Source organism: Podospora anserina, chromosome 1 (genome assembly GCF_000226545.1).
Source record: "Podospora anserina S mat+ genomic DNA chromosome 1, supercontig 1".
NCBI classification, from domain to species: domain Eukaryota; kingdom Fungi; phylum Ascomycota; class Sordariomycetes; order Sordariales; family Podosporaceae; genus Podospora; species Podospora anserina.
This window is the reverse complement of record NW_001914859.1, coordinates 2,759,588-2,781,768: the sequence shown is the minus strand read 5'-3', so window position 1 is coordinate 2,781,768 and position 22,181 is coordinate 2,759,588. Positions and strand designations below refer to the sequence as shown.

The following is a 22,181-nucleotide window of genomic DNA, read 5'->3' as shown; positions in this document are numbered from 1 at the left end:
CTCTGTTTGGAGGGTGTCCTGTGAAACATTGGGCCCGTCACTTCTCAGTCTCGCTCGGGTCGTTGGGCTTGGTGGCCGTTTGTCCGTGGGCAAGTGGAAAGTGCGTGATTTTGCATGACACTACTCTGATAGCATCAAGCAATTGACGATGTGTCGATGGCATCCCTTCCCACGTTACGTCTCATTCGGCACAACTGTGCATGTTTCCAATCGCCGCGGGCTAAAATTCTGAAATCCGATCAGCGGGGTATCCCGGGCCCGCTAAAATTCGGCAACGCCAGGCCGTTGCGGGGCTTTCTGGGCAGCTGGGTGACGCCAGAGCCAAAGAGGAAAGGCATCAGCCGACGCCGCACAGGGGGTTTGGAGCTTTTTGCAGGGTGGCTGCATGTCTGGAGCTTTGGTTATCAGATGCTTATCAGCTTGTTTCCTCTGCTCTTGTTCTATACCAAGTGCTTGGTTCCTTGTCTTGAATAGCTGGAGAGTTTCGAACCCCTAAAAGCTGATCACCGCCTTGTCAGGCACCAAACTGGAGTTGCTGGCGGAGCTCAATTGCAGTTTGTTTACATTTTGTGCCATCTGAGGCCCGCAAAAAATGTCGCTGTTGTCTAGCTGCTGCTTAGCTGGACACGTGGGGGTCGCCGCGGCCGTTGAGATGCTTCCGTAGTGGGGTCCTGTGCTTACTTTAACCTCAGCTTGACAGCCGACCACAACCTGACCGCGATAAATGTGTTCTGGACCTCTTGGAAACTCCATTGGGTTTCTGTTGTCTGAGGGATAAAACACTTTGCGGATACTTTTCCCCTCCTGTCTACCAGCATCGCAACAAGAGTCTGCGGAGCGGTCTGCCGGGCCGAAAACGAGATAAACGAACGAGCCCAACCGAAGAGAATGAGGATCCTGTCAATGCTATGCCAGATGTTCATTGACGATGCTGATTTATGAATGTACAATTCTATACTCCCAAGGCTTGGGCCACACACGGGATGCTCGAACGATCAATTATGCCAAAAAATACTTCGAATGAGGAATATTGGGTGCAACCACTTCGAAGCAACTTCTCTTCGAGCTCGGCACACTGAGGTGGTCTTCACCGTGGGCAACAGAACCGGTCATGCTGCATTACTTCATCCCTACCATCGACGGTCATCTCCAGCAGATGGCATACTTGTCTTCCAAATATACCGACAGCCTCGTGATATGTTGCCTTGCTGTTTCATCAGTGCTCGAATCCTCAAGGGGCTGTTGCCAACACGTCTAAACCGAGTAGGGTGACAGGTGACTTATTGTGACATGTACAACTCTGAATATCATAGAGCTCAGATCAAATCCGAGTATCGTCGAACGGTGATACTGAATTCATCCGTGACATAGCAGGGTGGTCAGGTCTTAAACTCGCGGCATATTTAACATATATCAGCCGATGGTTAGCAACTAGAAGTCCGGCATCTTCTTTGCCACCTATCACCCGGTCATCCAGCAAGGCCCCGACTCAAACAAAATGAAGCTCACCATCGTCCTCTCCATTCTGGCCACTCTAGCCAGAGCCTCGCCAACTCCACCAGCCGACGCGGAGCGCAGCATCGACCTTAATTACTGGCCTTACACCAACGGCCTCAACTATTGCGGCCAGACTCTTGTTTCGACGGGAAAGTCTTTTATCTACTCTTCCTAGGTAGATAGTTACCGATAACCCATCTCCAGGCCGACCCCGCAACGACATCGTCACCTCCTGCGCGGGAGCTCCCTCCTGGCTTGCTGCTGACAATGTGGACAACGTTCTCTTCATTGCGGATTTGCGAATACAATCAGTTTTGTCATGAGCTGTGGGGGTTGTGTTAATGCTGGGCCTGCTAATAATGATTATTGTGGCTAGATGGGGATAATGGGGGTGTGTTGGGCGGCGGAAGAGGTTTGGTGGAGGATGGGACTGTGTCTGTTGCTTACCTAGGTGTTCAAATTCAACATTTGGCTGGTGCTATCGTATGATACCGGTTCCTGGATATTTTTGCGCCCACCTCGGTGGTTGTTCTTAATCTTGCAACACCCGCATCAAAGATACACAGACGATTTATGAGCTTCCATCTGTTATTGGGTCCCTTCCTGTCAGCCATCAATACCTAGTTGCTGCCGATGATACGAAATAAAAACCACATGAGTTTTGTGTCCTGTAGCTCAGTGATAATGAACAAAGTGACTCAAATTGAACAGACCACCTCTCTATGACCGAAAAGCCATGGCCAGTTCTATCTTCCATCCACCACACATGGATTTGGAAAATGAGTCTCGCCATCCTAAAACTCACTTCTCAAGTGACGGATGATTATTTGGAGTTTTTAGACCGAGGAAACGGTTCTCGAAACACCCAGACCGAGTATGGTGAAAGGCAGGTACCTATGTAACCCTCTCATGTGATGTGTTACTTGAAGCCTTAGACCTCAGACCAGCTCTGAGTTTTGTTGAACTGTGGCTCTGAAGTGGTTACGCGGACATGAAGTGGTGTCGTGATGTGATAGAGAGGAGAAGATCAATGCAATCTATAAAGACCACAGCGAAGACGTTGATCTACTGTAGGCAAGTATCTTTCACCTCAGATCAACCACTCCCATCAACCATCAGGTTTTCATGATCAAACATTACTCAAACATCATGAACTTCATCCTCACCCTCTCCATACTGGCCACACTGGCCACAGCCTCACCGGCTCCCGCCCCAGCCTCTGCACTGTACGGCTGCACCGAAGGCCTGAACTACTGCGGCCACACTCTTCTCAACATGGGTATGCCTCCCGACCCATCCTCCTGTGCAATGTTCTGCTAATAAGAGACTTCAGGCTGGTCCCGTGACAATATCATCGACGATTGCAGCGGTAGACCCGACTGGCTCAGTGCCAACAGTGTGGACAATGTCCTCTTTCATTGCACAAGCGGAGACTACCTCACGTTCATTGAGAGCTGCAATGCACCTGGTACTTGTGTGGATGCCGGTTCTGGTAATAGCGATTATTGCAGCCAAGATCATCTTGAACAAGGTGACGGTCTAAAAAGGTGTTTGGCAAGAAATTGATACAGAGGCGAGAGCTGGTGGAAGAGATGGATGAAATTGCTCAGTACCGGAGGATTTTCCCCAGGTGGAAACAATATCTACTACCAGGTAGTTTTTTGAGACTTCAAGTTCAACACTTGAAAAATGTTATCACTCATTTTCCCTACTACAAAACACCTACCTCTATCCTGGCTATGGCAAACCAAGAAGAAACCCCCTATCCTATTATGCAAGCTCCCTTTTTGCAGCGGGATCAAAAGATGCCCAACTCTATGCGTTCCCGCGAAATGAAACGTCCGTTTGCATGTTTGGGTCCAACGTTTTCACCTCTCCCTTTCACTCGAGGACTCAAACCTCAGCTATGGAGTCCGCTAGATTCTAAACATCACAAGCTTCTCAGTTGGTAGAACCCTACTAGCATCAACGGACTTCCTACTACGGAAGCCATCCAACCCCCTTCCCGGCAGACACCCTCCAGCAGTGACAACATGGTCCGCAAGAACAGAAACAGACACAAAAACACCAAAGACCAGGCCCAACCCCCCGCCATCGTCGCTAGATTCGACGAATACTTCGGCGCAGGGGACCTCCAAGACTGGCAGTGTCTCTGTTCCGACATCTTCCGCGAGGACGAGCTCAAAAGCTTTGACCTGTGCAGCAAGACTAAATGCCGAAAGGTACCTACCTGACTCACCTGCCATATCACCACCGATACTGACAACGAAAAACATAGCTCTTAAAAACCGTCTTCATCAACATCCAAGACCTTGTCGACTGCATTGAGAAAAACCTCACTGGGGAACACCCCAAGGTATACCCGCAGCGCTTCGCCAGCCTCAACCAACTCGTCAAATACACCATGAAGGAGGGAAAAGTCTACCCCAAGAAATGGGTCAAGAATGGGCTGGGACCTGTCAAGGCTTTGATGAGGGACATATTAAGAGGGTCATGATATCGGTTGTGGGGAAAGCTGAGGGCACAAGAGATGAATATGGCAAGGAGGAAGACATGTTGTATCTGAAATCATTGGATATTTACCTCTAACCCATTTTATCAACCGCTTATTGTCCCGACACTTTTAGACATACATGTTGATTAACCCCTGATCTCCCACATCCGCACCTTGCCGGCATTGTTGCCAATGGCGAGAATGCTGTTATCGGCGCTGAAGGCAACGGCGGAAATTCTACCCAATGGTGTTTGCTCTGTAGGCCAGTTGCGGTAGACAGTGCAGCTGGGAAGGTGCACCAACCTCAGCGCATCCTTCTTGAGATTGCTTCCGAAGACCATCAGCTGTCCGTCTGGCGAGAAGGACAAAATAGTGATGGCTGTGGTCAACTGCTCGAGTACTCTCGCAGGTGTAGGAAGCTTCTTGATCTCCACATCCTTCTTGTCCTTGCTAGCAACCAGCAGCTCGTTCCGGTCATAAATGTTGACGATCCCGCTGCTGTTGCCAACGGCAACCCATCGATCCTCTCCAATCGCCCTGGGACCATGTCTGCCACCCATCGCCAGGACAGTACCGCCAATAGACCCTTCATCCCTCCACACTCCCACCGTTCTCTTGGACTCCAAGCTCCACTCCGCAACCTGCCCATCCCTTCCAGCAATCGTCAAGCCCTCCCCACTGCTCCACCACTGGAAATCAGCAATACCCCCCCTCCCATCAATCCTCGCCTGCGCAACCCACTGCATGGTGGCCGCATTAAGAATATTCAGCATACCGCCCCCCTTCTTATCACTCGCCGCAACCGCCATCCACCTCCCACAAGGACTAGCCCTAAACCTCTCCATAGTCTTATGCTCCTTCTGATGCCCCGCAATCTTGCTGATCTTCTTCACCGCACCCGTCGCCAAGTTCCAGCTGTGGAAATACTTCCTCCTACCAGCAAACACCACCTCCTCCCCCTGCCCCTCCCCATCCTCCCCCTTCACACTCAAAAATGCCGCCCTCCTCAAGTCAGTCCTCCTAACCTGCACCGAAGTCAACATCGGATTCGGCGTCGGATACGCCGCCGCATCAACATGATGCAAAAACATGACCGACGAGACACTCGTGCTCAGCAGAATAGGATGCCTAGGGTGAAACGCCAAACAGCTCACCCCCGCCTTGTGCGTATCAGGAATATCCCTCGTCCGCTGGATATCCAACGTCTCCGGGCGCAACTTCCTCCTCTTGGACAACCTGGTATCATCATCCTCAGCAAAAGCATTGACATCCCTTAGAAACTGCTCCAAAGGCAAGGCATCCTCGTAATCCCCCCCCTCCTCATCACTATCCGCCTCCTCCCCAGAAAGCCCACTTTCGTCCGACCCACCCGCAGCAGAAGACCTCCTCCTCCGTCTAGTCTTCTTCTCCGCCGCCGGCCGCGCCCACTCAGGGACGGGGTACATCCTCATATACTGCGCCCTCAACCTTTGGCTATACTCAGTCCCATTAACCACATCCTCCCCCTCAAACTCCCTCAACTTCCTCAACCTCCCCACCCCAGCAAGCGAAACAGTCAACCTCTCATCATCACTGTCCTCCCAAGCAGGCTTGTCAACCACCGCTTCTTCCGCCTTCTTCTCGGCATGCGCGATGACACCCTCCCCTCCACCGACGGTGTCAACCATGAAAAGCATTGAATCGTCCACATTCTTGAACTGATCATTGACCTCCTCCTTGTCCGCCGCGACAGAGACAAGAGCCTTGGAACCGGTGACGTCCGGAAGGAGAAAGTCATCACCCGCGAGGAGCTTGGCGCGGAAGTCGTCGGCGGATTTGGTCCCCAGGACGAGGCGCTCGAGGTCTTCTTCGTCGGAGTCTTTGACGAGGTTGATTTCTTTTTGTTGTGGGGAGCGGTCGGATTCATCGTCGTCGGAGCCGCTGGAATCGGAGGCGACGTCGGACATGGAGATGTCGTCTTCTTCTTCTTCTTCCTCGTTGGAGAATTGGGCGAAGGAGCCTTCCTCTTCGGAGGAGGGGTCTTCTTTTTGTTGTTGGCGTCGGCGGGACATTTTGGAATGTGTGGTGGTTTTTTTTTTTTTTGGTGGAAATATGGTTGGGATATCGCGTGGGATTCTTGGAGGAAGCTTTCCTGCAGCGAATGCGACTGCACAAGTTGCGATCACTTTTTTTTTTTTTGTTGCTTGGGGAAGTTTTTCGTAGCCTTGCAGGTTTGGCGTGGGAAGGGGGGTCCACTTTGTAAGTTTTTAGTGGGGTAGGTTTTGCTTGGCGGTCAGCCTTGTTACTTGCTAGGTCTTTGACATTGTGAACATGAGGTTGGGGGCTGGTGAGAGAAGTATATTTATCATATGAAATACCTTGATGAGGACTTTGATTTTCCTAGCTACAGTAGCCTCAATGATAAATTGAAAAGATAGGTGGCCAAGAAAACAGGTTGGAAGCCCTTCTGTCTACCAAGGCTTCATTATGCTTTTGCCTTTGGCTGAAGTATAAAAAAAAAGATGGCAGCACAGAACAACTCAGACTTGATCTGAACAAGTACCTTGCGTACTAAGAACGAATACAGTTCCGCCTATGCCATCTACACCACTAAGGGAGTTAATGTTTGCCTATCTTGAAAGAATCCGTAGGAAGGTGGTATATGTTGCCCCGACCACAGAGCACTTGGCCATATAATTTCCTGGTGTTATCGCCCCACGTATTTGTCATCGCTCAATCTTTTCAATCTCATTATATTCCTTTCATATCTCCTCACAACTATATATACAACCCCATTAGGCCTCCAGAAATAACCAAAAAAACATCCCAACCCGCCCCTACCTGAACCCCAGGGTATCACCACTCACCTACAACAAAACCACAACCCCCAACCCCAACCCAACCAACCACCCCAATCCCACCTTCAACCCCCCCGCGCCACTCCCCAACCCACTCCCACTCCCAGCCCCAGGCCTCACAGGCCCTAACCCATCCCCATCCTCATCCCCACTAGTCTCCAGCACCGTCGCATCCCCCGGCGCAAACAAAGCCCCCATCTCATCCGCCCCCTCCCTAACCTCCTCCCATTCCATCATTCCATTCTCCAATTCCTCACAGCTCGGCCTAGCAACCCCGTTCGGCGCCTCCTCCCCAATCCGATTCGTCACCGAAATCGGCACATCAAACACCGTGTAAAAATCCTCACCGTTCAACCGAAAGCTCTGCCTGATGCTCACATTGTACGCCCCTCTCACGCTGTCGAGTGTCTGAGGCTGGCCGTCGCCAACAAGACAGTCGGGCCAGATCCACTTGACGTGCTTGACTGTCGAGCCAGGTTCCTGAAACAGAATATTGCCCAGGGAGGCGTTCTCGTTGAAGTTGGAGGATGTGGCGGTTCCGTTTGTGATGGTGAAATTTTTACCGGTGGCGTAAGAGGAGAGAAAGATGGAGATGTTGTGGATTTGGGAGGGGGAGTCTGGGGAGTAAGGGGGGAGGGGGAGGCGGCCGTTGGTTGTGATGTCGAGGGAGATTTCTATTAGATCTGGGCAGGGGGGGTTAGTAAGGGGGGGTCAGGAAGAAAAGGTGGGGGGGAGACAAACCGCCTCCTAATGGGGTGCCTGGTTGAGGTGAGTTGAGGACTGCCAGGCCCGGGGTGAAGATTTGACCGCCTGCTATGGTGAACTCCAGGGCGGTTGTGGAAGCAGAGGTGAGGAGCAGACCTAGGGCTGCCTGTTTTAGGAGTGACATGATGATGAATTTGTTTCTTGATGATTTCAAAACAGCGCGGCTGGTAAAAGCGAAAAAGAGTTCTGAAGTTAAAAGGAGTGACAAGAATGAAGGAGGGTTTGCCGGCAAAGAACTATTTAGCCAACATACAAAAATCCAGGAAAGGAGAGAGAAAAGAAACAAGGAAACAACGGAAAAGTCGGGAAGCAAAAAAGAGGATCACTAGATCCCGCGTGTGTTGCGGTATGAACTGAGATATAATAAGAGCGAGATTACCAGGAAGGACTTAACCCACTCGCCCGCTCACGACACATAAGCGAGCTGTCTTCTCTTGGGTGCGGGTGAAGTGAGAGAATGGTGTCCTGTTTCTTGCGGGTTTCTTGAAGAGGTGTGATGAGGGAGGAGTCATGCAAGATTCACCGGATGGATTGTGAACCGGCGCCCCCAAAAGCACGGGCATGGCGCTGATACGCAGAGAGGCCATCTCTGGTTTTGAAGGAGGAAGAGACGTCAAATCTGGATACAACAGTTTCGATGGAGTTCATGCAAGGGTTGGCGCATGCTGGGCGGGTTTCAGATTGGGAGGGGTGCCGGGTTGGGGTTAGCTTTGGTTTTTGGGGTGGTGGGGTTGGAGGGTTAGATAAGCTGAGGTTGGCGCCGAGTGGGTGAGCATAAGATGGAGGAAAGAACAACTTTGGTTGAGGATTGGTGGCTGATTTATTATGTCAAAGCTTGAAATATATGAGAAAAAAGACTACTACGCTTACGTCTCAACTCTTACGACTATTCTACAAATCACATATTCAGTTGTCGCCATCAGAACATACACATGCAACAGATCTGTTAGCAAATGCAGCTTCTCATTGGCCAAAGCTACCCCTGTCTAACCATTACTAGGTTCTCCGCTGTCTTTGAAGCTGCTCTCACCTCACATAACCTCTCACAACAGTTTCTTTGACGAGCCAAATACAACTATTTTCTTGACAACTTTTTGCATTCTAGGTTGAATATAAACCATTTTCATTTCACTTGGCTCATTCATTGTTCTCATAGTAGCTTTTCTTACTTTGGATTATAGGCAGCAGGGAGGCCCCTCCAAGCTAGCCTACCTTCTTCAGCTCACTCCTAGGTACTCAAAATGGCACTCACCCGCCCCCTCTCCAAACTCCTCCCCAAACGACCCCTCCTATCGACGCCTTCCCGCCGGCCCTACCTCACCTCCTCCACCCCCTCCCACTCCTGGCTCAGAATCCACCCCGAAGTCTCCTCCGCCGTCAGATCCAACACCCCCCTCGTAGCCCTCGAATCAACAATCTACACCCACGGCGCCCTAGGCAATGACCTCAACCTCGAGCAAATCGTTCGCGACCACGGCGCCATCCCCGCCGTATGCGGCATCTACGCCGGCCAAGCCACCGTAGGCCTCACCCCAGAAGAGATCACCACCATGTGCGACCAGGGCGCCAAAAAGGTCTCCCGCCGCGACCTCGCCTATCTCATCGGTCAGGGTATCTGCGGCAACAAGATCCACGGTGGAACCACCATTGCCGGAACCATGATTCTCGCTCGGCAGGCGGGGATCAGGGTGTTTGGAACGGGCGGGTTGGGTGGTGTTCATCAGGGCGGGGAGAACACGATGGATATCTCTGCCGACTTGACAGAGTTGGGGAGGACGAGGGTGGCGGTTGTGAGCAGTGGTGTGAAGGGGTTTTTGGACATTCCAAAGACGCTTGAGGTTTTGGAGACGCAGGGGGTGCTGGTGGCTACTTTTGCTGACGGCAAGGACCAAAAAGAGGTGGATTTCCCGGCTTTTTGGGCGAGGGAGAGCGGGGTCAAAAGTCCGGCTGTGGTGTGGGATGAGAAGGAGGCTGCGGCCATTCTTTTGGCTCAGGAGAAGTATGATATTGAGACGGGAATGTTGTTCGTGAACCCGCTGCCGAAGGAGTTTGAGATCCCGAGGTCGGAGATGGAGGAGGTGATTAGGATTGCTGTGAAGGAGGCGGAGGAGAAGGCGCCGGGGAATGAGAATACTCCGTTCGTGTTGAGGAGGATCAGGGAGTTGACTGATGGGAGGAGTGTGATTGCGAATAAGGCGCTGGTGAGGGATAATGTGGCCAGAGCGGCCAAGATTGCGGTTGAGTTCTCCAAGCTAGTGGATGGCAACCCGGTCACGGTTGGGATGGCTTCAGCAAGCAATGCGACAGTTACGCAGCAGCCTACTTCTTCCAAGGCCGAGACCAAGCCTAGAGTGGAGAAGCCAAAGGCAAGTAACTAAGACATCAGGGATGCATTGAAAAGAACTGACTGACTTGAACTAGGCTGATCATACTGTGGACATTCTCGTTGCTGGGTCAGTCGCTCTTGACTTGAACTGTGACTATGCAGGTGGCGGAAAGACGGTTTCGCCGGCGCTCAACACATCCAACCCAGCTTCCATCAGTCAGTCTGTGGGCGGTGTGGGTCATAACATTGCCATTGCCGCCCACAAGGTGAGCGAGGAGAACAATGTCCGGCTCTGCAGTATGGTTGGCGATGACATGTAAGCCTACTCTCAACTTAATTCACCTACTAGTACGGTTGTTAATCCTGATTCTAGTGCCGGATCAACTATCCTCTCCTCCCTTTCTGCTGCCGGCCTAGACACCTCCTACATCCGCGTCCTCGGCCACGAGTACCCCTCCGCGCGAACAGCCCAATACGTGGCCGTCAACGACGCCCACAAATCCCTGGTCCTCGCCATGGCCGACATGGCCATCATCTCCACCCACTCCTTCCCCAACTACTGGAACTCAGCCGTCAACGCCTCCAAGCCAAAGTGGATGGTCGTCGACGCCAACTGGGCTGAACATGACATCCAGACCTGGATCCAGGCCGGCCATAAGCACAACGCCAAAATCGCTTTTGAACCAGTCTCGGCCGCCAAAGCAGCGAGGTTATTCCCCAAACTGAAAAACCACCACAAGAAGCCAGAACTGGGTCTTTTCCCTCGCCCGAGCGTCCATCTCTCCACTCCCAACCAATACGAACTACTGGCCATGTATGAAGCCGCCAACGAGAACGGGTACCTCGATACGCACAACTGGTTCCCCATCATCGACGCGTTTGGCATCATGCGCGGGGCTAGGGAGCAGTTTGTTGATATTGCTGGTGCTGCTGCCACGGACGCGGGTATTCCGGTGCAGAGCGTGAATCTCCTGCCTTATATCCCAACCATCATCACCAAGCTCGGTTCCAGCGGAGTGCTGCTCACGACTTTGTTGGAAAAGGGCGATCCTAGGATTAGAGACCCTGAGCATGCCCGGTGGGTTGTGAGCAGGACCTTGAGTGATCATCCTAGTGTTGGGGGGGTTTACATGAGGATGTTCCCGGCGGCGGAAAGGGTCAAGGAGGAGGATATTGTGAGCGTGAATGGCATCGGGGATACGTTTACTGGTGTGTTGATTGCTGGGTTGGCGAGGGGTGGTGAGGTGGAGGAGTTGATTGATATTGCCCAAAGGGCGGCCGTGTTTACGCTCAAGAGTTCAAAGGGGGTCAGCGATGAGGTTGCGGGATTGAGGTCGGAGCTGAGACGGATTGTGGCTAAGCAATAGGGTGGTTTTGGAGTTGAGAGCAAGTTCAACTCGGTAGGTCAGCTACCCACCTACCTGGGACAAGTCATAGTCATCATCGTGACTTGGCTATAACTTTGTATATAAGATGCGAAGCCATGCCGCACCATTGAACAGGTACAACGAATCCCGGTTCCCAACCCCGGTCCGAGTAGCTATCACATTCACATGGCTGCGGTAACCTTCGGTGTGGCTGAATGAAGGCGTAACCTAAACATGGCCGTCTGAGTGTGCTTCCACAAGCTGTCCCAAACTGAAACAAAGAACAAACCCACCAACATTCCACCTTTTACCCCTTTGGGACCAAAACGAACCTTCTTCCCCAGGTTTTAGAAACCTCCAAACTGGAGTTTCCCCGCATTTTACCAGGGGGTCAACACACGAGCGGGAGGAGAAAGAAAGCGTGAACCTCGGCAGGCTATCTCCTCCCCCGCATTTCGATCGCCGTGCTATACCCAACGTAGAATCTTGGCAATGAATACATAGACAAGGGGTGGTGAGCTGAACCTTGGAGCTGTGTGGGATGATACCTCTATGAAAGAAGAGGAGCCCCCATCTCAGGCACACATTAATCCAACCTTCCACACCTCATCTTCACCGTCGCTACCATCATCAACAAAGTGACAAAATGCCCTTCCACGCCGGCATGCTCCCCCGCGAGGGGTTCAAAGGCGATGCTTTGATCTCCCTGATCAAGAACACAGCCTTCAACCCCAAGATCCTGCTGCCACTGTTCCTGCTGGCAAAATACACCAAGCAAGGCCAGGATCTCACCAGTCTTGCACCCGAACCAGGCATTTGCCAGAGTCAGAAAGCTGCTCATCTTGAGCCTGCTAGGTTGGGGAAACAGCTGGTTGACGAGAAAGGTGAACAACAGCTGGGTAGACGACAAGTACGACTGGACTGGTATGCTCCCCTTCCGCCCCCCCCCCCCTAATCAACATCACCTAACATACTCCCTCCAAAAACAAAAGGCAAAGAAATCGTCGTCGTAACCGGCGGCTCCGGCGGCATAGGCGGCCTAATCGTCCAACTCCTGGCCGAACGCTCCATCAAAACCGTCGTCCTCGACATCCAACCCCTCACCTTCCACCCCGGCCCCACGGTAACCTACTTCAAATGCGACCTCACCTCCCCCTCCTCCATCGCCCACGTCGCCTCCCTCATCCGCGCCCAGGTCGGCAACCCCACCGTCCTCATCAACAACGCCGGCGTCGTCCAAAACAAGTCCATCCTCGCCTCCACCCCGCGTGACGTGCAATTCACCTTTGACGTGAACCACTTCTCCCACTACTCCACCGTCCGCGAGTTTTTGCCTTACATGATCGAGAAGAACCACGGGATGGTGGTGACGGTGGCGAGTTTTGCTGCTTGGGTGAGCGTGCCGAATATGGTTGACTATGCAGCCTCAAAAGCGGCGGCGCAGAGCTTCCATGAGGGGTTGACGGCTGAGATTAAGACTACTTACGGGGCGGAGAGGGTTAGGACTGTGGTTGTTAATCAGGGGTATACCAAGACTGCGCTGTTTGAGGGGTATCATAATGATAGTCCGTTTTTGCTGCCGGCGCTGGAGCCGGGGAGTGTGGCTGAGGCGGTTGTGAGGCAGGTGCTCAAGGGGGAGAGCGGTCAGGTTATTTTGCCAAAGATGGGGAATATGCTGCCTTTTCTGGGGGGCTTGCCGGGGTGGTATGCGGGTCGGTTGAGGGTGAAGGGGGTGGGGATTATGAAGCAGTTTAGGGGGAGGAAGGTGGTGGAGGATGTGGAGAAGTTTTATGAGGAGAAAGAGAAGAAGGAGGAGAAGGGGGTTGGTGAGAGTACGGTGCTTGTTGAGTAAGGTAGGCGGAAGTGGTTGCTCTGGCGATGGGGGTGGGTGACGTTCATAGTAGCGGAGTACCTAATCTCAGGGGTAAATATTTTTGTTGACTTGAAACAAGCACGCAGGCGGAATTTTTTTTTTAAATCTGCCAGCCTGGTGGTTTCAGGTGTTGAAAGGCAGGAGCGTTTGTCAAGGTTGACCCACAGGACCGAGGGCTTTGTTCGAGGTTGACTCACAGGACCGAGGGCTTTGTTCGGCAATAATCATGTAGGACAGAAGAAACGTGACCGAGAACAAGGCACGAGGAAATTTGTGACAGTGTTTTCTTACTTGTGTTACTGAAAATTTTGACTTAATATCCTAGGGCGTTTCAAAGACAGCCTGTCATTCCCAAGGATGCCGAATCTGGGGCCCGTTCCTTAAGGGCCCAACGTCTTGGTAACGGGACGGGCCGTCTACCGGTAGTTGGATATGGTTAGCGAGGAATGTAGGGTGCATTCCAGAGCTTTGATATCCATTCCAGTGGGCCAATGTGACATGTAATTCAACATCGTGAACTATATCGAGCTGTCTAAAACTGCACATCGTCTAGAAGATGCTCTTGGTGGCTGATTTTGCTAGCTGAAACAAGTGTAACTTGAAGAGGCTCTTGAGAGGAAGAATCCATAAGCAAAACACTCGTGGGTGTGAATGCACAACGAAGACCTCGGATGAATACCAACCGCCTGTAATAGCAGTTGGCTATGTTACTAGATAGCGGAGTCAGTCCTGCCTGTGACAACGTATTCTTGCTATTGTTCTATTCAACTTGCTTCAGATTTTATTGTTTTTTGCGTGCTCACCGTGACTGCCTTTCGTAATCATCTGAACTTCTACAACACGGTGACCCTTTATTTCAGGCAACGATTATTGTGAGTTTACGGACGTACAGCAGGAGGCGATAGACTTGATGGAAAGGCCCACATATTTATTGAGGGAAAGCCCACCCAAGCTGCTTCATAGGACCATAACGCGTACACCTGTCTGGTATCAAGACTAGACGCTCCTTTGTTGACTCGGTGACTGGCACCTTCTGGCTAAAGTCTTCACCGTCTGAAGTTGATCTTAGCAGCCGTAGCAGGGACAGTCACGCAGATAATGCTCACACGTGGCCAGGACAATCGGAAGCTAAAACGAGGCAGTTGTGACAGCTGGAAATATCTATCTATATATTCCAGTGTTGCTTTTTCCGGCCTGGACTTTTCTTTTCCTTCTACACCCAAAACCTCATCATCCTCCTTGATCTTGACAGTCTCACCTCGCTACACCTTCAGCAAATATCTCCAGATTCCTACCTCTTCAGCTTCATCCATCACTAGTATCGTTTTCAGTCTCCTTTCAGGCCTCTAGATCAAGTAAACAAACCACCTAGGAGCAACGACAACAATATGAACACCATGACCGTCAAGAGCACTCTTTTCCTCGCTGGCCCAGCTAGCCAGAACCTTCATCACGATGATGAGGTTGACAACATCGTCATGACCAAGGCTGAGGCCAACGTGGGCTGGTCAGGCTGTAGCAAGCTTTTTGCCAAGCAGAAGACGAAGACTCGCAAGCAGCATCGCTCTAACAAGAAAGCCTTGCTTCGAGTCTTTGATGTCAACTCTGATAATGAATTCATCAGCTATGATTCTGAGGCCTAATCGGTTCTGAGGACCTCGTCAAACATTTCATGAAGAATAAAAGGTATAAATAAAACAACATCACACATCAGGAAAAGACGTGTTGTGTTGCTAACATCTACATATACAAAAAAGAAAAAAAGATGCAGATTGCACATCGACGTCGACTGGCCCCAGGATGCGGCCTGCTTCCCGATTAGGAAAGCTTAGGATCCGGTGTAAGTCAGCCCATCACCCCTTACCCACCAAAACATCATCACGGACCAACAGCTGACCAACTGCTTCTGATACCCAGTCTTGCCTTTCAGCGCGTCTACCTCCTTTTCAGTCTCTTCTCATTGCGATAAAAATGAAAATCACAAAAACAAATGATGTCCCTGCTCCTTTTTATGAGCGTCACGATCCTTTGATGATCGTTTCAAGCACTCGATCTCAGCACGATCCCAGACAGCATCCCGAACACCGTCAACACACGAAGATGAGGGCCTGCATGAGCCGCAGTGGAGAAGGAATTCAAGATGGAGGAGGCCAAGACAACTTCCTCGGCTGGTGGAGTGTCTCTTTTCTCTTGCTGGTAAATCTTTATCCCCAAAACCTTTTCTACGATTTTACTGAAATGGAATTCCTGACTCTGTCTCCTGACTCTGTCTTCTGATATCAACAGGCGCACGAAACCTCTCCTCTTTTCTTTTTCTTTTACTCATTTCGATTTGACGACACATCAAAATACCCATTCCGTTTTCTTCTTTCTCTCGACATGGCATGGCATGGAGCGTGGACAGCATAGGAAAAGGAGAAACAAGCATAGAGATGGGGTGTTCTGGTCAGGGTTAACAGGGTTCATTATTCATCATTAGCGCGCGGTTTATGTAGTTTTTAGGGGGTTTATTATAGTCATGGGTTTTTATGATAGCGGCTTAGAGGCAGTCAACCTTTTGCAAACAAGGCTGAGGAATGCAAGTCTCCTGTCTGTTGTTGAAGAAAGTGATATGTCAATGTCTCGGTTTGAATGACTCGCTTATCTCTCTCTGTGCGTTGAATGAGAGAGCGAGCCAATTGGATAACACGCATATTAGAAAGGGAATTTCGGGATAAGAAGAGCGGTCAGTTCGGAGCCCCGAGCCTCACCATTGAGGGGAGGTCAATGGGTCTTGGTATCGAACGATGTTTGCGACAGCACTATCCAGATTACAAACAAAGTGACACGATGATCTGCTCTGATCTGCTGAGGGAGGGGAATGTACACGTCGATGGCTGCCAGATTGGGATTGGGAGGGGAGTGCACTTTTCCCTCCAGAAGTTCTGGAAGAGTGAAAAACACCAAGGGAAAAGTCATGTCCAAAGAGAGAAATTAAGATGCAATTGTCAAATCGACTTGTTCATAATCAAGAGTTTTCCCATATCTTGGCAACGGTTTGTGAGGAACTTCTAGATGGAGCCCAGTGCCCCGCGGTGGTGGTCTGGAGGGGTGGCGCCAGACTGGCCTGTGCGTCTTTTGTGGGCTCGCCCCATGGTTCCGTGCCGAGTGGTCTGGGCCTCAGCGGTGTCAACCAATCAAGAGGGGCTTATGAGAGCCCCTTGGGCGCCGCGGCGGCCAGATCAGATCATCCGCTGTGTTGAATCAGCCCACCCATGCTGGAAGCTGCATCGCAACATGGCATGTCAAACGGGTATCCGCACACCAGCCAAAACTTCCCACCTCGAACTCAACAGGAATTGGTGACGCCATGTCTCTTTTCCGCATCTTCCCTAAAGATCCAACTGGCTGAGAGCACAGGAATCACGGCCTCAAAACTCTAGGCACGCCTGTCCAAGACCCCAAGAACAGGGCAACACCCTCTGGCGTGATATCCACTAGCTTCTACCTTACCTTAGCTGTTGCAGATCTCTCGTCCCACCATCGCTTCCTCGCCCTCGCCCTCGCCCTCGCCTTACATCCACATGCACCACAGAAGACCACACACGCACACAACCGACAGTGGCACTCTCTCCGTCCCAACCCCGACGAAAACTGTGAACCACCCACAACAGACAGCGTTGCAGAGAATCTGGAAACGAACGAATCTTGCAACTGACCACCCAGATCCTGTCCCAGCCGACTGGTCCGCCCATTCCCAACCCAACCCTCCCGATCAGTGCCTCCCAGGTATCTGTCTGTCTGTCTGTCCAATCCGATTCCGATCCACTACCTTCTAGACACTCCGTTTCACCTATTGCGGTGCTCTCCATCCTTCACTCCCCCCGCCATCCCCCGCCAACCCTGCGCCTCGCGTGCGGTCAGCGCCGTCCCACCCTACTGTCACCGAGACCTGTCAACTCCCCCCCCCCCCCCCCGCGGCCGGCTGTACATTGGGTCCCCAAGGACGGATTCCCTTTCTCGGATGGTGTTCGAAACCCCCAGCAACGACCTTCCCAGCGGTTTAAGGACGGAAGGCCCTCTGCAACCACCCCGCCAGACCCCCTTTTTCCTGTCCCCGTCCGTTCCTCCCCCGAGCCAACCCCCCAGCGGTTCGCCAGCCGCCATGGCTCCCGCCGCTGTTCTCGAGAAGCCCACTGAGAACCAAATCAGTGAAGACCGCATGGAGACTGCCGAATGTGTCGACCGCCTCTCCCTGCTGAGGAGCATGCCTGAGGCGGCCATTGAGTGCCAGGTGTGCGTTGTCGGTGCTGGTCCGGCCGGCTTGATGCTGGCAACCAACCTGGGCCGTTGGGGTATCAAGGTAGAGGTGGTGGATGACAGGGCTGACCAAACCCCAGTGGGAAGGCAAGTTTGATTCCTTGTTATTCTTGTTTCCTGTTGTCTGGGTTGGGTTGCGCCGTATTGGAAGTTTCATGAATCCTAACACCTCCCTCCAGAGCTGATGGCCTGCAACCAAAAACGATTGAGACTTTCCGGCAGATGCGACTGGCAGATCCCCTGCTCCAGCGCGGCGTTCGAGTCTACGATATTGCCTTTTGGCGAAGTACACCGGAGGAGCCCCTTCATCGACTCGGCCGCGAAGTCCACTACCCACCCGTGATTGATGTGCTGGACCCATATATTCTTTTGGTGCACCAGGGCATGGTCGAGGCTCTGTTTATTGAGGATCTGAAGAAGCGCGGTGTCGAAGTGCGGAGGAATCACGCTTTCGACTCGTATAGCGTCTGTGACAGCAAGGGTGGGCCGCTCCAGGTCAATTGCCGTGCGAACGTGACACAAGACCGGAAGACGCTGCTGACACAATATCTTGTTGGCTGTGGGTGACTTTCTTTTTCTTGTTTCCGAGTCTACAAAAACATCAGATGAAAAACTGACTGTGATATCTCTTCTCATAGGCGATGGCGCGCATTCAAAGGTTCGAAAGAGCATTCCTGATGCGAAGCCCGTGGGCATGTCGCAGTCCTCGGTCTGGGGTGTCCTCGACGGAGAGCTGCAGACCGACTTCCCGGATATCTGGTCCAAGACATTGGTGTATTCCCAGGAACATGGGTCAATCCTGATCATTCCGCGTGAACGTAACATGACACGGTTTTACATCGAGCTGAAGGCCGGGCCTAAGGGCGACCGGAACCAGCTCGGTCAAGAGTTTGTCATGCAGCGTGCCAAAGAAATCATGGCACCGTTCGAGGTTGGGTGGAAGTATATCGAATGGTTTGGTAGGTACCAAATCGGTCAGAGGGTTGCGAGCAGGTTCTGCGATAACCACTTGAGGGCGTTTTTGGCTGGAGATGCCAGTCATACCCACTCACCCAAGGCTGCGCAGGGTATGAACACCTCTATGCATGATGCGTGGAACTTGGCGTGGAAGCTGAACTTGGCGTCGAGAGGGCTGGCGAAGCAGACGCTTTTGGCTAGTTATGAGGAGGAGAGAAGGAAGATTGCGTTGGATTTGGTCAACTTTGACTACGAGCATGCGAACCAAATCGCAGGCGGTGATGCGGTTGCGCTGGCGGAGAACTTCAAGACCAATGTGAGGTTTATTAGCGGGATTGGTGCGGAGTACGGCGAGAATGCGATCAATATGGTGGAAGCGCACAGCTGGGTGATGGGAGAGGCGAAGCCGGGGTGTTTGCTGCCGCCGGCGAAGGTGACGAGGTATTTGGACTCGAACCCGGTGGATATCCAGCTGGATATTCCGATGCTGGGACAGTTTAGGATTTATCTTTTGATGTGGGACGTGCATCAGTCGAGGATTTTCTTGGAGACGTTCTGCCAGGCGATTGCGTCGCCGGATGCGCTGGTGAACCAGTTGAGTGCGGCGGCGAGTGTCAGCTATGCGAAGCAGCCGAGGGTGCCGGCGCCGGAGGATATTTATCTCAGGCCGGAGAGGTATACGGCTGTGAGCCATTTGTTTACTTTTGGTTTGATCAGTAAGTTTTTCTCTCGCAGCAATTCTTTTTTCTCTCTTTCTTTTTGAGCGATACTGACCGCAAATAATAGCAACCATGCCCAAATCCGAAATCGAAGTCAGCGACTTGCCCGCCCTCTTACAAGACAGCAAGTGGACTTTCTACCTGGACGACATTCCCGAGCAGGATACTCGGGGCACGCTCTGCACCAACAAGTGGCTCGGCAGTCTCGGGCCCGGGGAGGTGGCCATTGTCAATGTCAGACCAGATGGGTACGTAGGGTCGATTGGGAGGTGGGACAGCAGTATTGACGATGCGGGTGAGGAGGCGGCCAAGTGGCTGGACACGTATTATGACCGGTTCTTGCAGGTGCCTGCTGCTGCTGCGTCATAATTTTGGGGTGAGGGCATATTATCAGGGAGAGAGAGAGGAGGCTGCCGCAAGGCCGGATGGATGTTGTCCTGCATTGATAGGGGGGGGTGGCGTGCGGTGTTGGTTGGTTGATCGTTAAAGATGACGATTTTACACGAGAGAGAGGTTGGAACCTGTGTTCTTTGACTAAAAAGGCGTATGGGGAGTTTTTGCTTTTCGTTCCCGCCGTGTTTTTTGAAGAATAGGGGGCGAAGCAGGCGTTTTGTTTTTGTTTTGATCATCATTGTCATCATCACGCGCACACACAAAACGAAGGGTGGATGGGGAATTGTGAGATGGATACTTTTCTTTTTTTTCTTTCGAGAAACATGTTCATTTATTCTTTTTACCTTTATTGATACCATTGTACAATATGAGATAAAGCTTGTTGCATTGGGATTTTAATTGCGGCTGTTTGTGTTTGCTCTTTGCAAGTCGTGCTGAACCCCTGAACAGCCCCTGAACAGCCCCTGAATGCTGGCAAAGCCCAACAACAGCCGATCGATTTCAAAGCCACCTAGGCTTTATCCACACACAAGTCATGTTATGATGATAATAGAACCAAAGAATCAGCTCATCCCAAACTTGCCAATGCAGAACCTATCACTCACCTAGAACCTCAACACCGTTATCAACCCTTGCTCATCCTCCCCAACAACCCACCTCTCATCCCCACTGATATGCCCCTTTGCAAGCAACTCCCCCCACATATTGACCTCTTCCCCCGTATCCCCCCTCGTAACCCCAAACTCCTTCACCCTCGTCCTCCTCACAATCTCCTCCCTGTCCACCTTCCCTTTCCCCTCCTCCAACCCCTCGCCTCCAACCGTCAACCTCGGCCTGACATGCACACTCAACGTCTCCAGCATAAAACAATGCCTCGCGCTCACCCTAACCCCAGCCTCCCCATCGACCATCTCAGAAACAGTCAAATAAGGAAAATCCTCATGCCTCCAGCACGGCGCCAAATGCTTTGCTACCCCGCCCCACTCCGACGTTTCCTCCTTCTTCTCCCGGGGCCGTAATTGTTCAATCAAACCCCTCCCCCTCGCCGCGTTCAAACCCCCAATGCTAGGCGGCGGCCACACGCTCACCGAACTTGCGGGAGCCACCCTTCGACAAAAATTCATGTTCACATCCCCATCCGCCCCACAACTATCAAGAAACACCGGGCCTTGCACCACATGACCCTGACCCTGGGAAGAGTCGTCCTGATCATCAAAAGGAATAATCGGTATACCAGTCGACCGAACAAGGTGCACCCTCGGAGGAGAAAGACTAGAGTGCTGCCCATCCGCCCACCTGTGCTCCTCCTCGATGAAATACAGATTCTTCCCATCCAGCGACAAGTTCCTCAGCTGGGGCGTGGCTCGTTGTCGCAGGCCGTAAAAGTCTAGTTGGGGCCAGGCTATACGCCTGATAACAAACGGGCCGGGGGCGGTGGTGGTTTGTGAGGCCGAAAGCCGGCGGCGGGGTTGTTCCATGTCTGAGGAGGAGGCGGCGTCGTTTGACACGTCTGACTGCGGGGGGCTGCGTGTGGTGGCGGTAGAAGAAGATGATTTACCGCTCCATAGACCCGTCGGGAGAGAAGGTGTCCGTTCCACGCTGGGACGTTTCCTCCCTTTTGGGTCTTCTGATGGTCGGTAGGGAGATGGGGAAGAAATGTCCCACACTGCTAGCTGTTCTATCGGGTCGTCTTGATAAAGCGAGCGGTTTGGTTGCCAAAAGTAGACCGCGTAGTGGGTTGCTGTGTGAGCTGAGTAGAAGCGGTCGGAGCGGTTGAGGGGGAGGCCGAGGAAGTGGAGTTTGAACTCTGAGCGGAAGGTTATGGACCAGGTGCAGTGGGTGGTGGTGGTGGATGGATGACGGAGAACGTCAAAGATGGAGACATAATGCCTGTGGACTACCTCGCGGTCGTTGAGTTGATGGTAGGGTAGGACTTCGGCCCATTCAAAGACCAAAACTCCCTGGGCTAGTCTTACTCGACGGATGTGCTTTTGTCTAACGTCGAACGGGACGGGGAATTCTAGTTTGGTGGATAGGTCAACTATGTGGTAGATGTGCCCTGTTGTTTCAAGCGGTGGTGAGTCCCCTTCTGGCCGGGTGGCAGGGTAGACCAGCACGCCGTCCTCCTGACTGTACCACCATGATGGGTCGGGGTAGTGGAAGCTGGCTGTCTTTTCGTGTAGACGGAGATAGCGGTTCCAGGGGGCCACACCCCAAAAGGAGAAGAGGTTGTTTTGGGAGGGTGCCATGTCTAGCTTTTCCACCACTCGGGCCGTGGCCCGGTTGAGGTGGTGGTACCGTCGAGCGACATGGGCAAAGGTGGACGACCAAACGCGGCGTACTTGGGCAAACCGGACCAATTCAGCCTTGAGGTTGGGAGGGAGGTTGTCTGCTGATTTCTGAGGGGCGGGTGAGGATAGGAGCGCCGCCAGACGCATCTCACGACATCGTGGGAAATTCCACCGTAGGAGCAGGAGGCAGTTGGCCTCGTCGGTAAAGGCGTGGTGCCATCGGCGGGAAACGGAGCGACATCGCACGCAGGTTCGCGGTGAGAGGTGAGATATGACAATGAGAAAGAGGTCATGCGGCAGTTCGGTGATGTCCCTCATGTTGCTGGTATCTGAGCCAGAAGCAGACTGTGGTGAGCACTTCAT

General features: G+C 52.3%; 6 protein-coding genes across 6 annotated transcripts; 3 read left to right on the top strand and 3 right to left on the bottom strand.

Moving 5' to 3' along the window:
• Positions 1–4,137: 4,137 nt before the first annotated feature.
• PODANS_1_7790 (uncharacterized protein) lies at positions 4,138–6,042 on the bottom strand (the record flags this gene model as incomplete). Its single annotated transcript, XM_001912966.1, has 1 exon — positions 4,138–6,042. The coding sequence occupies one exon, from the start codon at positions 6,040–6,042 to the stop codon at positions 4,138–4,140; it is 1,905 nt and encodes a 634-aa protein (XP_001913001.1).
• Positions 6,043–6,837: 795 nt separating this feature from the next.
• Positions 6,838–7,717, bottom strand: PODANS_1_7780 (uncharacterized protein; the record flags this gene model as incomplete). The annotated part of the gene is made up of 2 exons (XM_001912965.1): positions 6,838–7,511; positions 7,570–7,717. The coding sequence occupies 2 exons, from the start codon at positions 7,715–7,717 to the stop codon at positions 6,838–6,840; spliced, it is 822 nt and encodes a 273-aa protein (XP_001913000.1).
• Positions 7,718–8,834: 1,117 nt separating this feature from the next.
• On the top strand, positions 8,835–11,286 carry PODANS_1_7770 (uncharacterized protein; the record flags this gene model as incomplete). Its single annotated transcript, XM_001912964.1, has 3 exons — positions 8,835–9,959; positions 10,015–10,235; positions 10,269–11,286. The coding sequence occupies 3 exons, from the start codon at positions 8,835–8,837 to the stop codon at positions 11,284–11,286; spliced, it is 2,364 nt and encodes a 787-aa protein (XP_001912999.1).
• Positions 11,287–11,950: 664 nt separating this feature from the next.
• On the top strand, positions 11,951–13,138 carry PODANS_1_7760 (uncharacterized protein; the record flags this gene model as incomplete). Its single annotated transcript, XM_001912963.1, has 2 exons — positions 11,951–12,185; positions 12,285–13,138. The coding sequence occupies 2 exons, from the start codon at positions 11,951–11,953 to the stop codon at positions 13,136–13,138; spliced, it is 1,089 nt and encodes a 362-aa protein (XP_001912998.1).
• Positions 13,139–17,162: 4,024 nt separating this feature from the next.
• PODANS_1_7750 (uncharacterized protein) lies at positions 17,163–19,503 on the top strand (the record flags this gene model as incomplete). The annotated part of the gene is made up of 4 exons (XM_001912962.1): positions 17,163–17,545; positions 17,638–18,017; positions 18,097–19,131; positions 19,202–19,503. 4 exons carry the CDS (start codon positions 17,163–17,165, stop codon positions 19,501–19,503), a joined length of 2,100 nt encoding a protein of 699 aa, XP_001912997.1.
• A 629-nt stretch (positions 19,504–20,132) lies between these two features.
• Positions 20,133–22,181, bottom strand: PODANS_1_7740 (uncharacterized protein; the record flags this gene model as incomplete). Its single annotated transcript, XM_001912961.1, has 1 exon — positions 20,133–22,181. One exon carries the CDS (start codon positions 22,179–22,181, stop codon positions 20,133–20,135), a length of 2,049 nt encoding a protein of 682 aa, XP_001912996.1.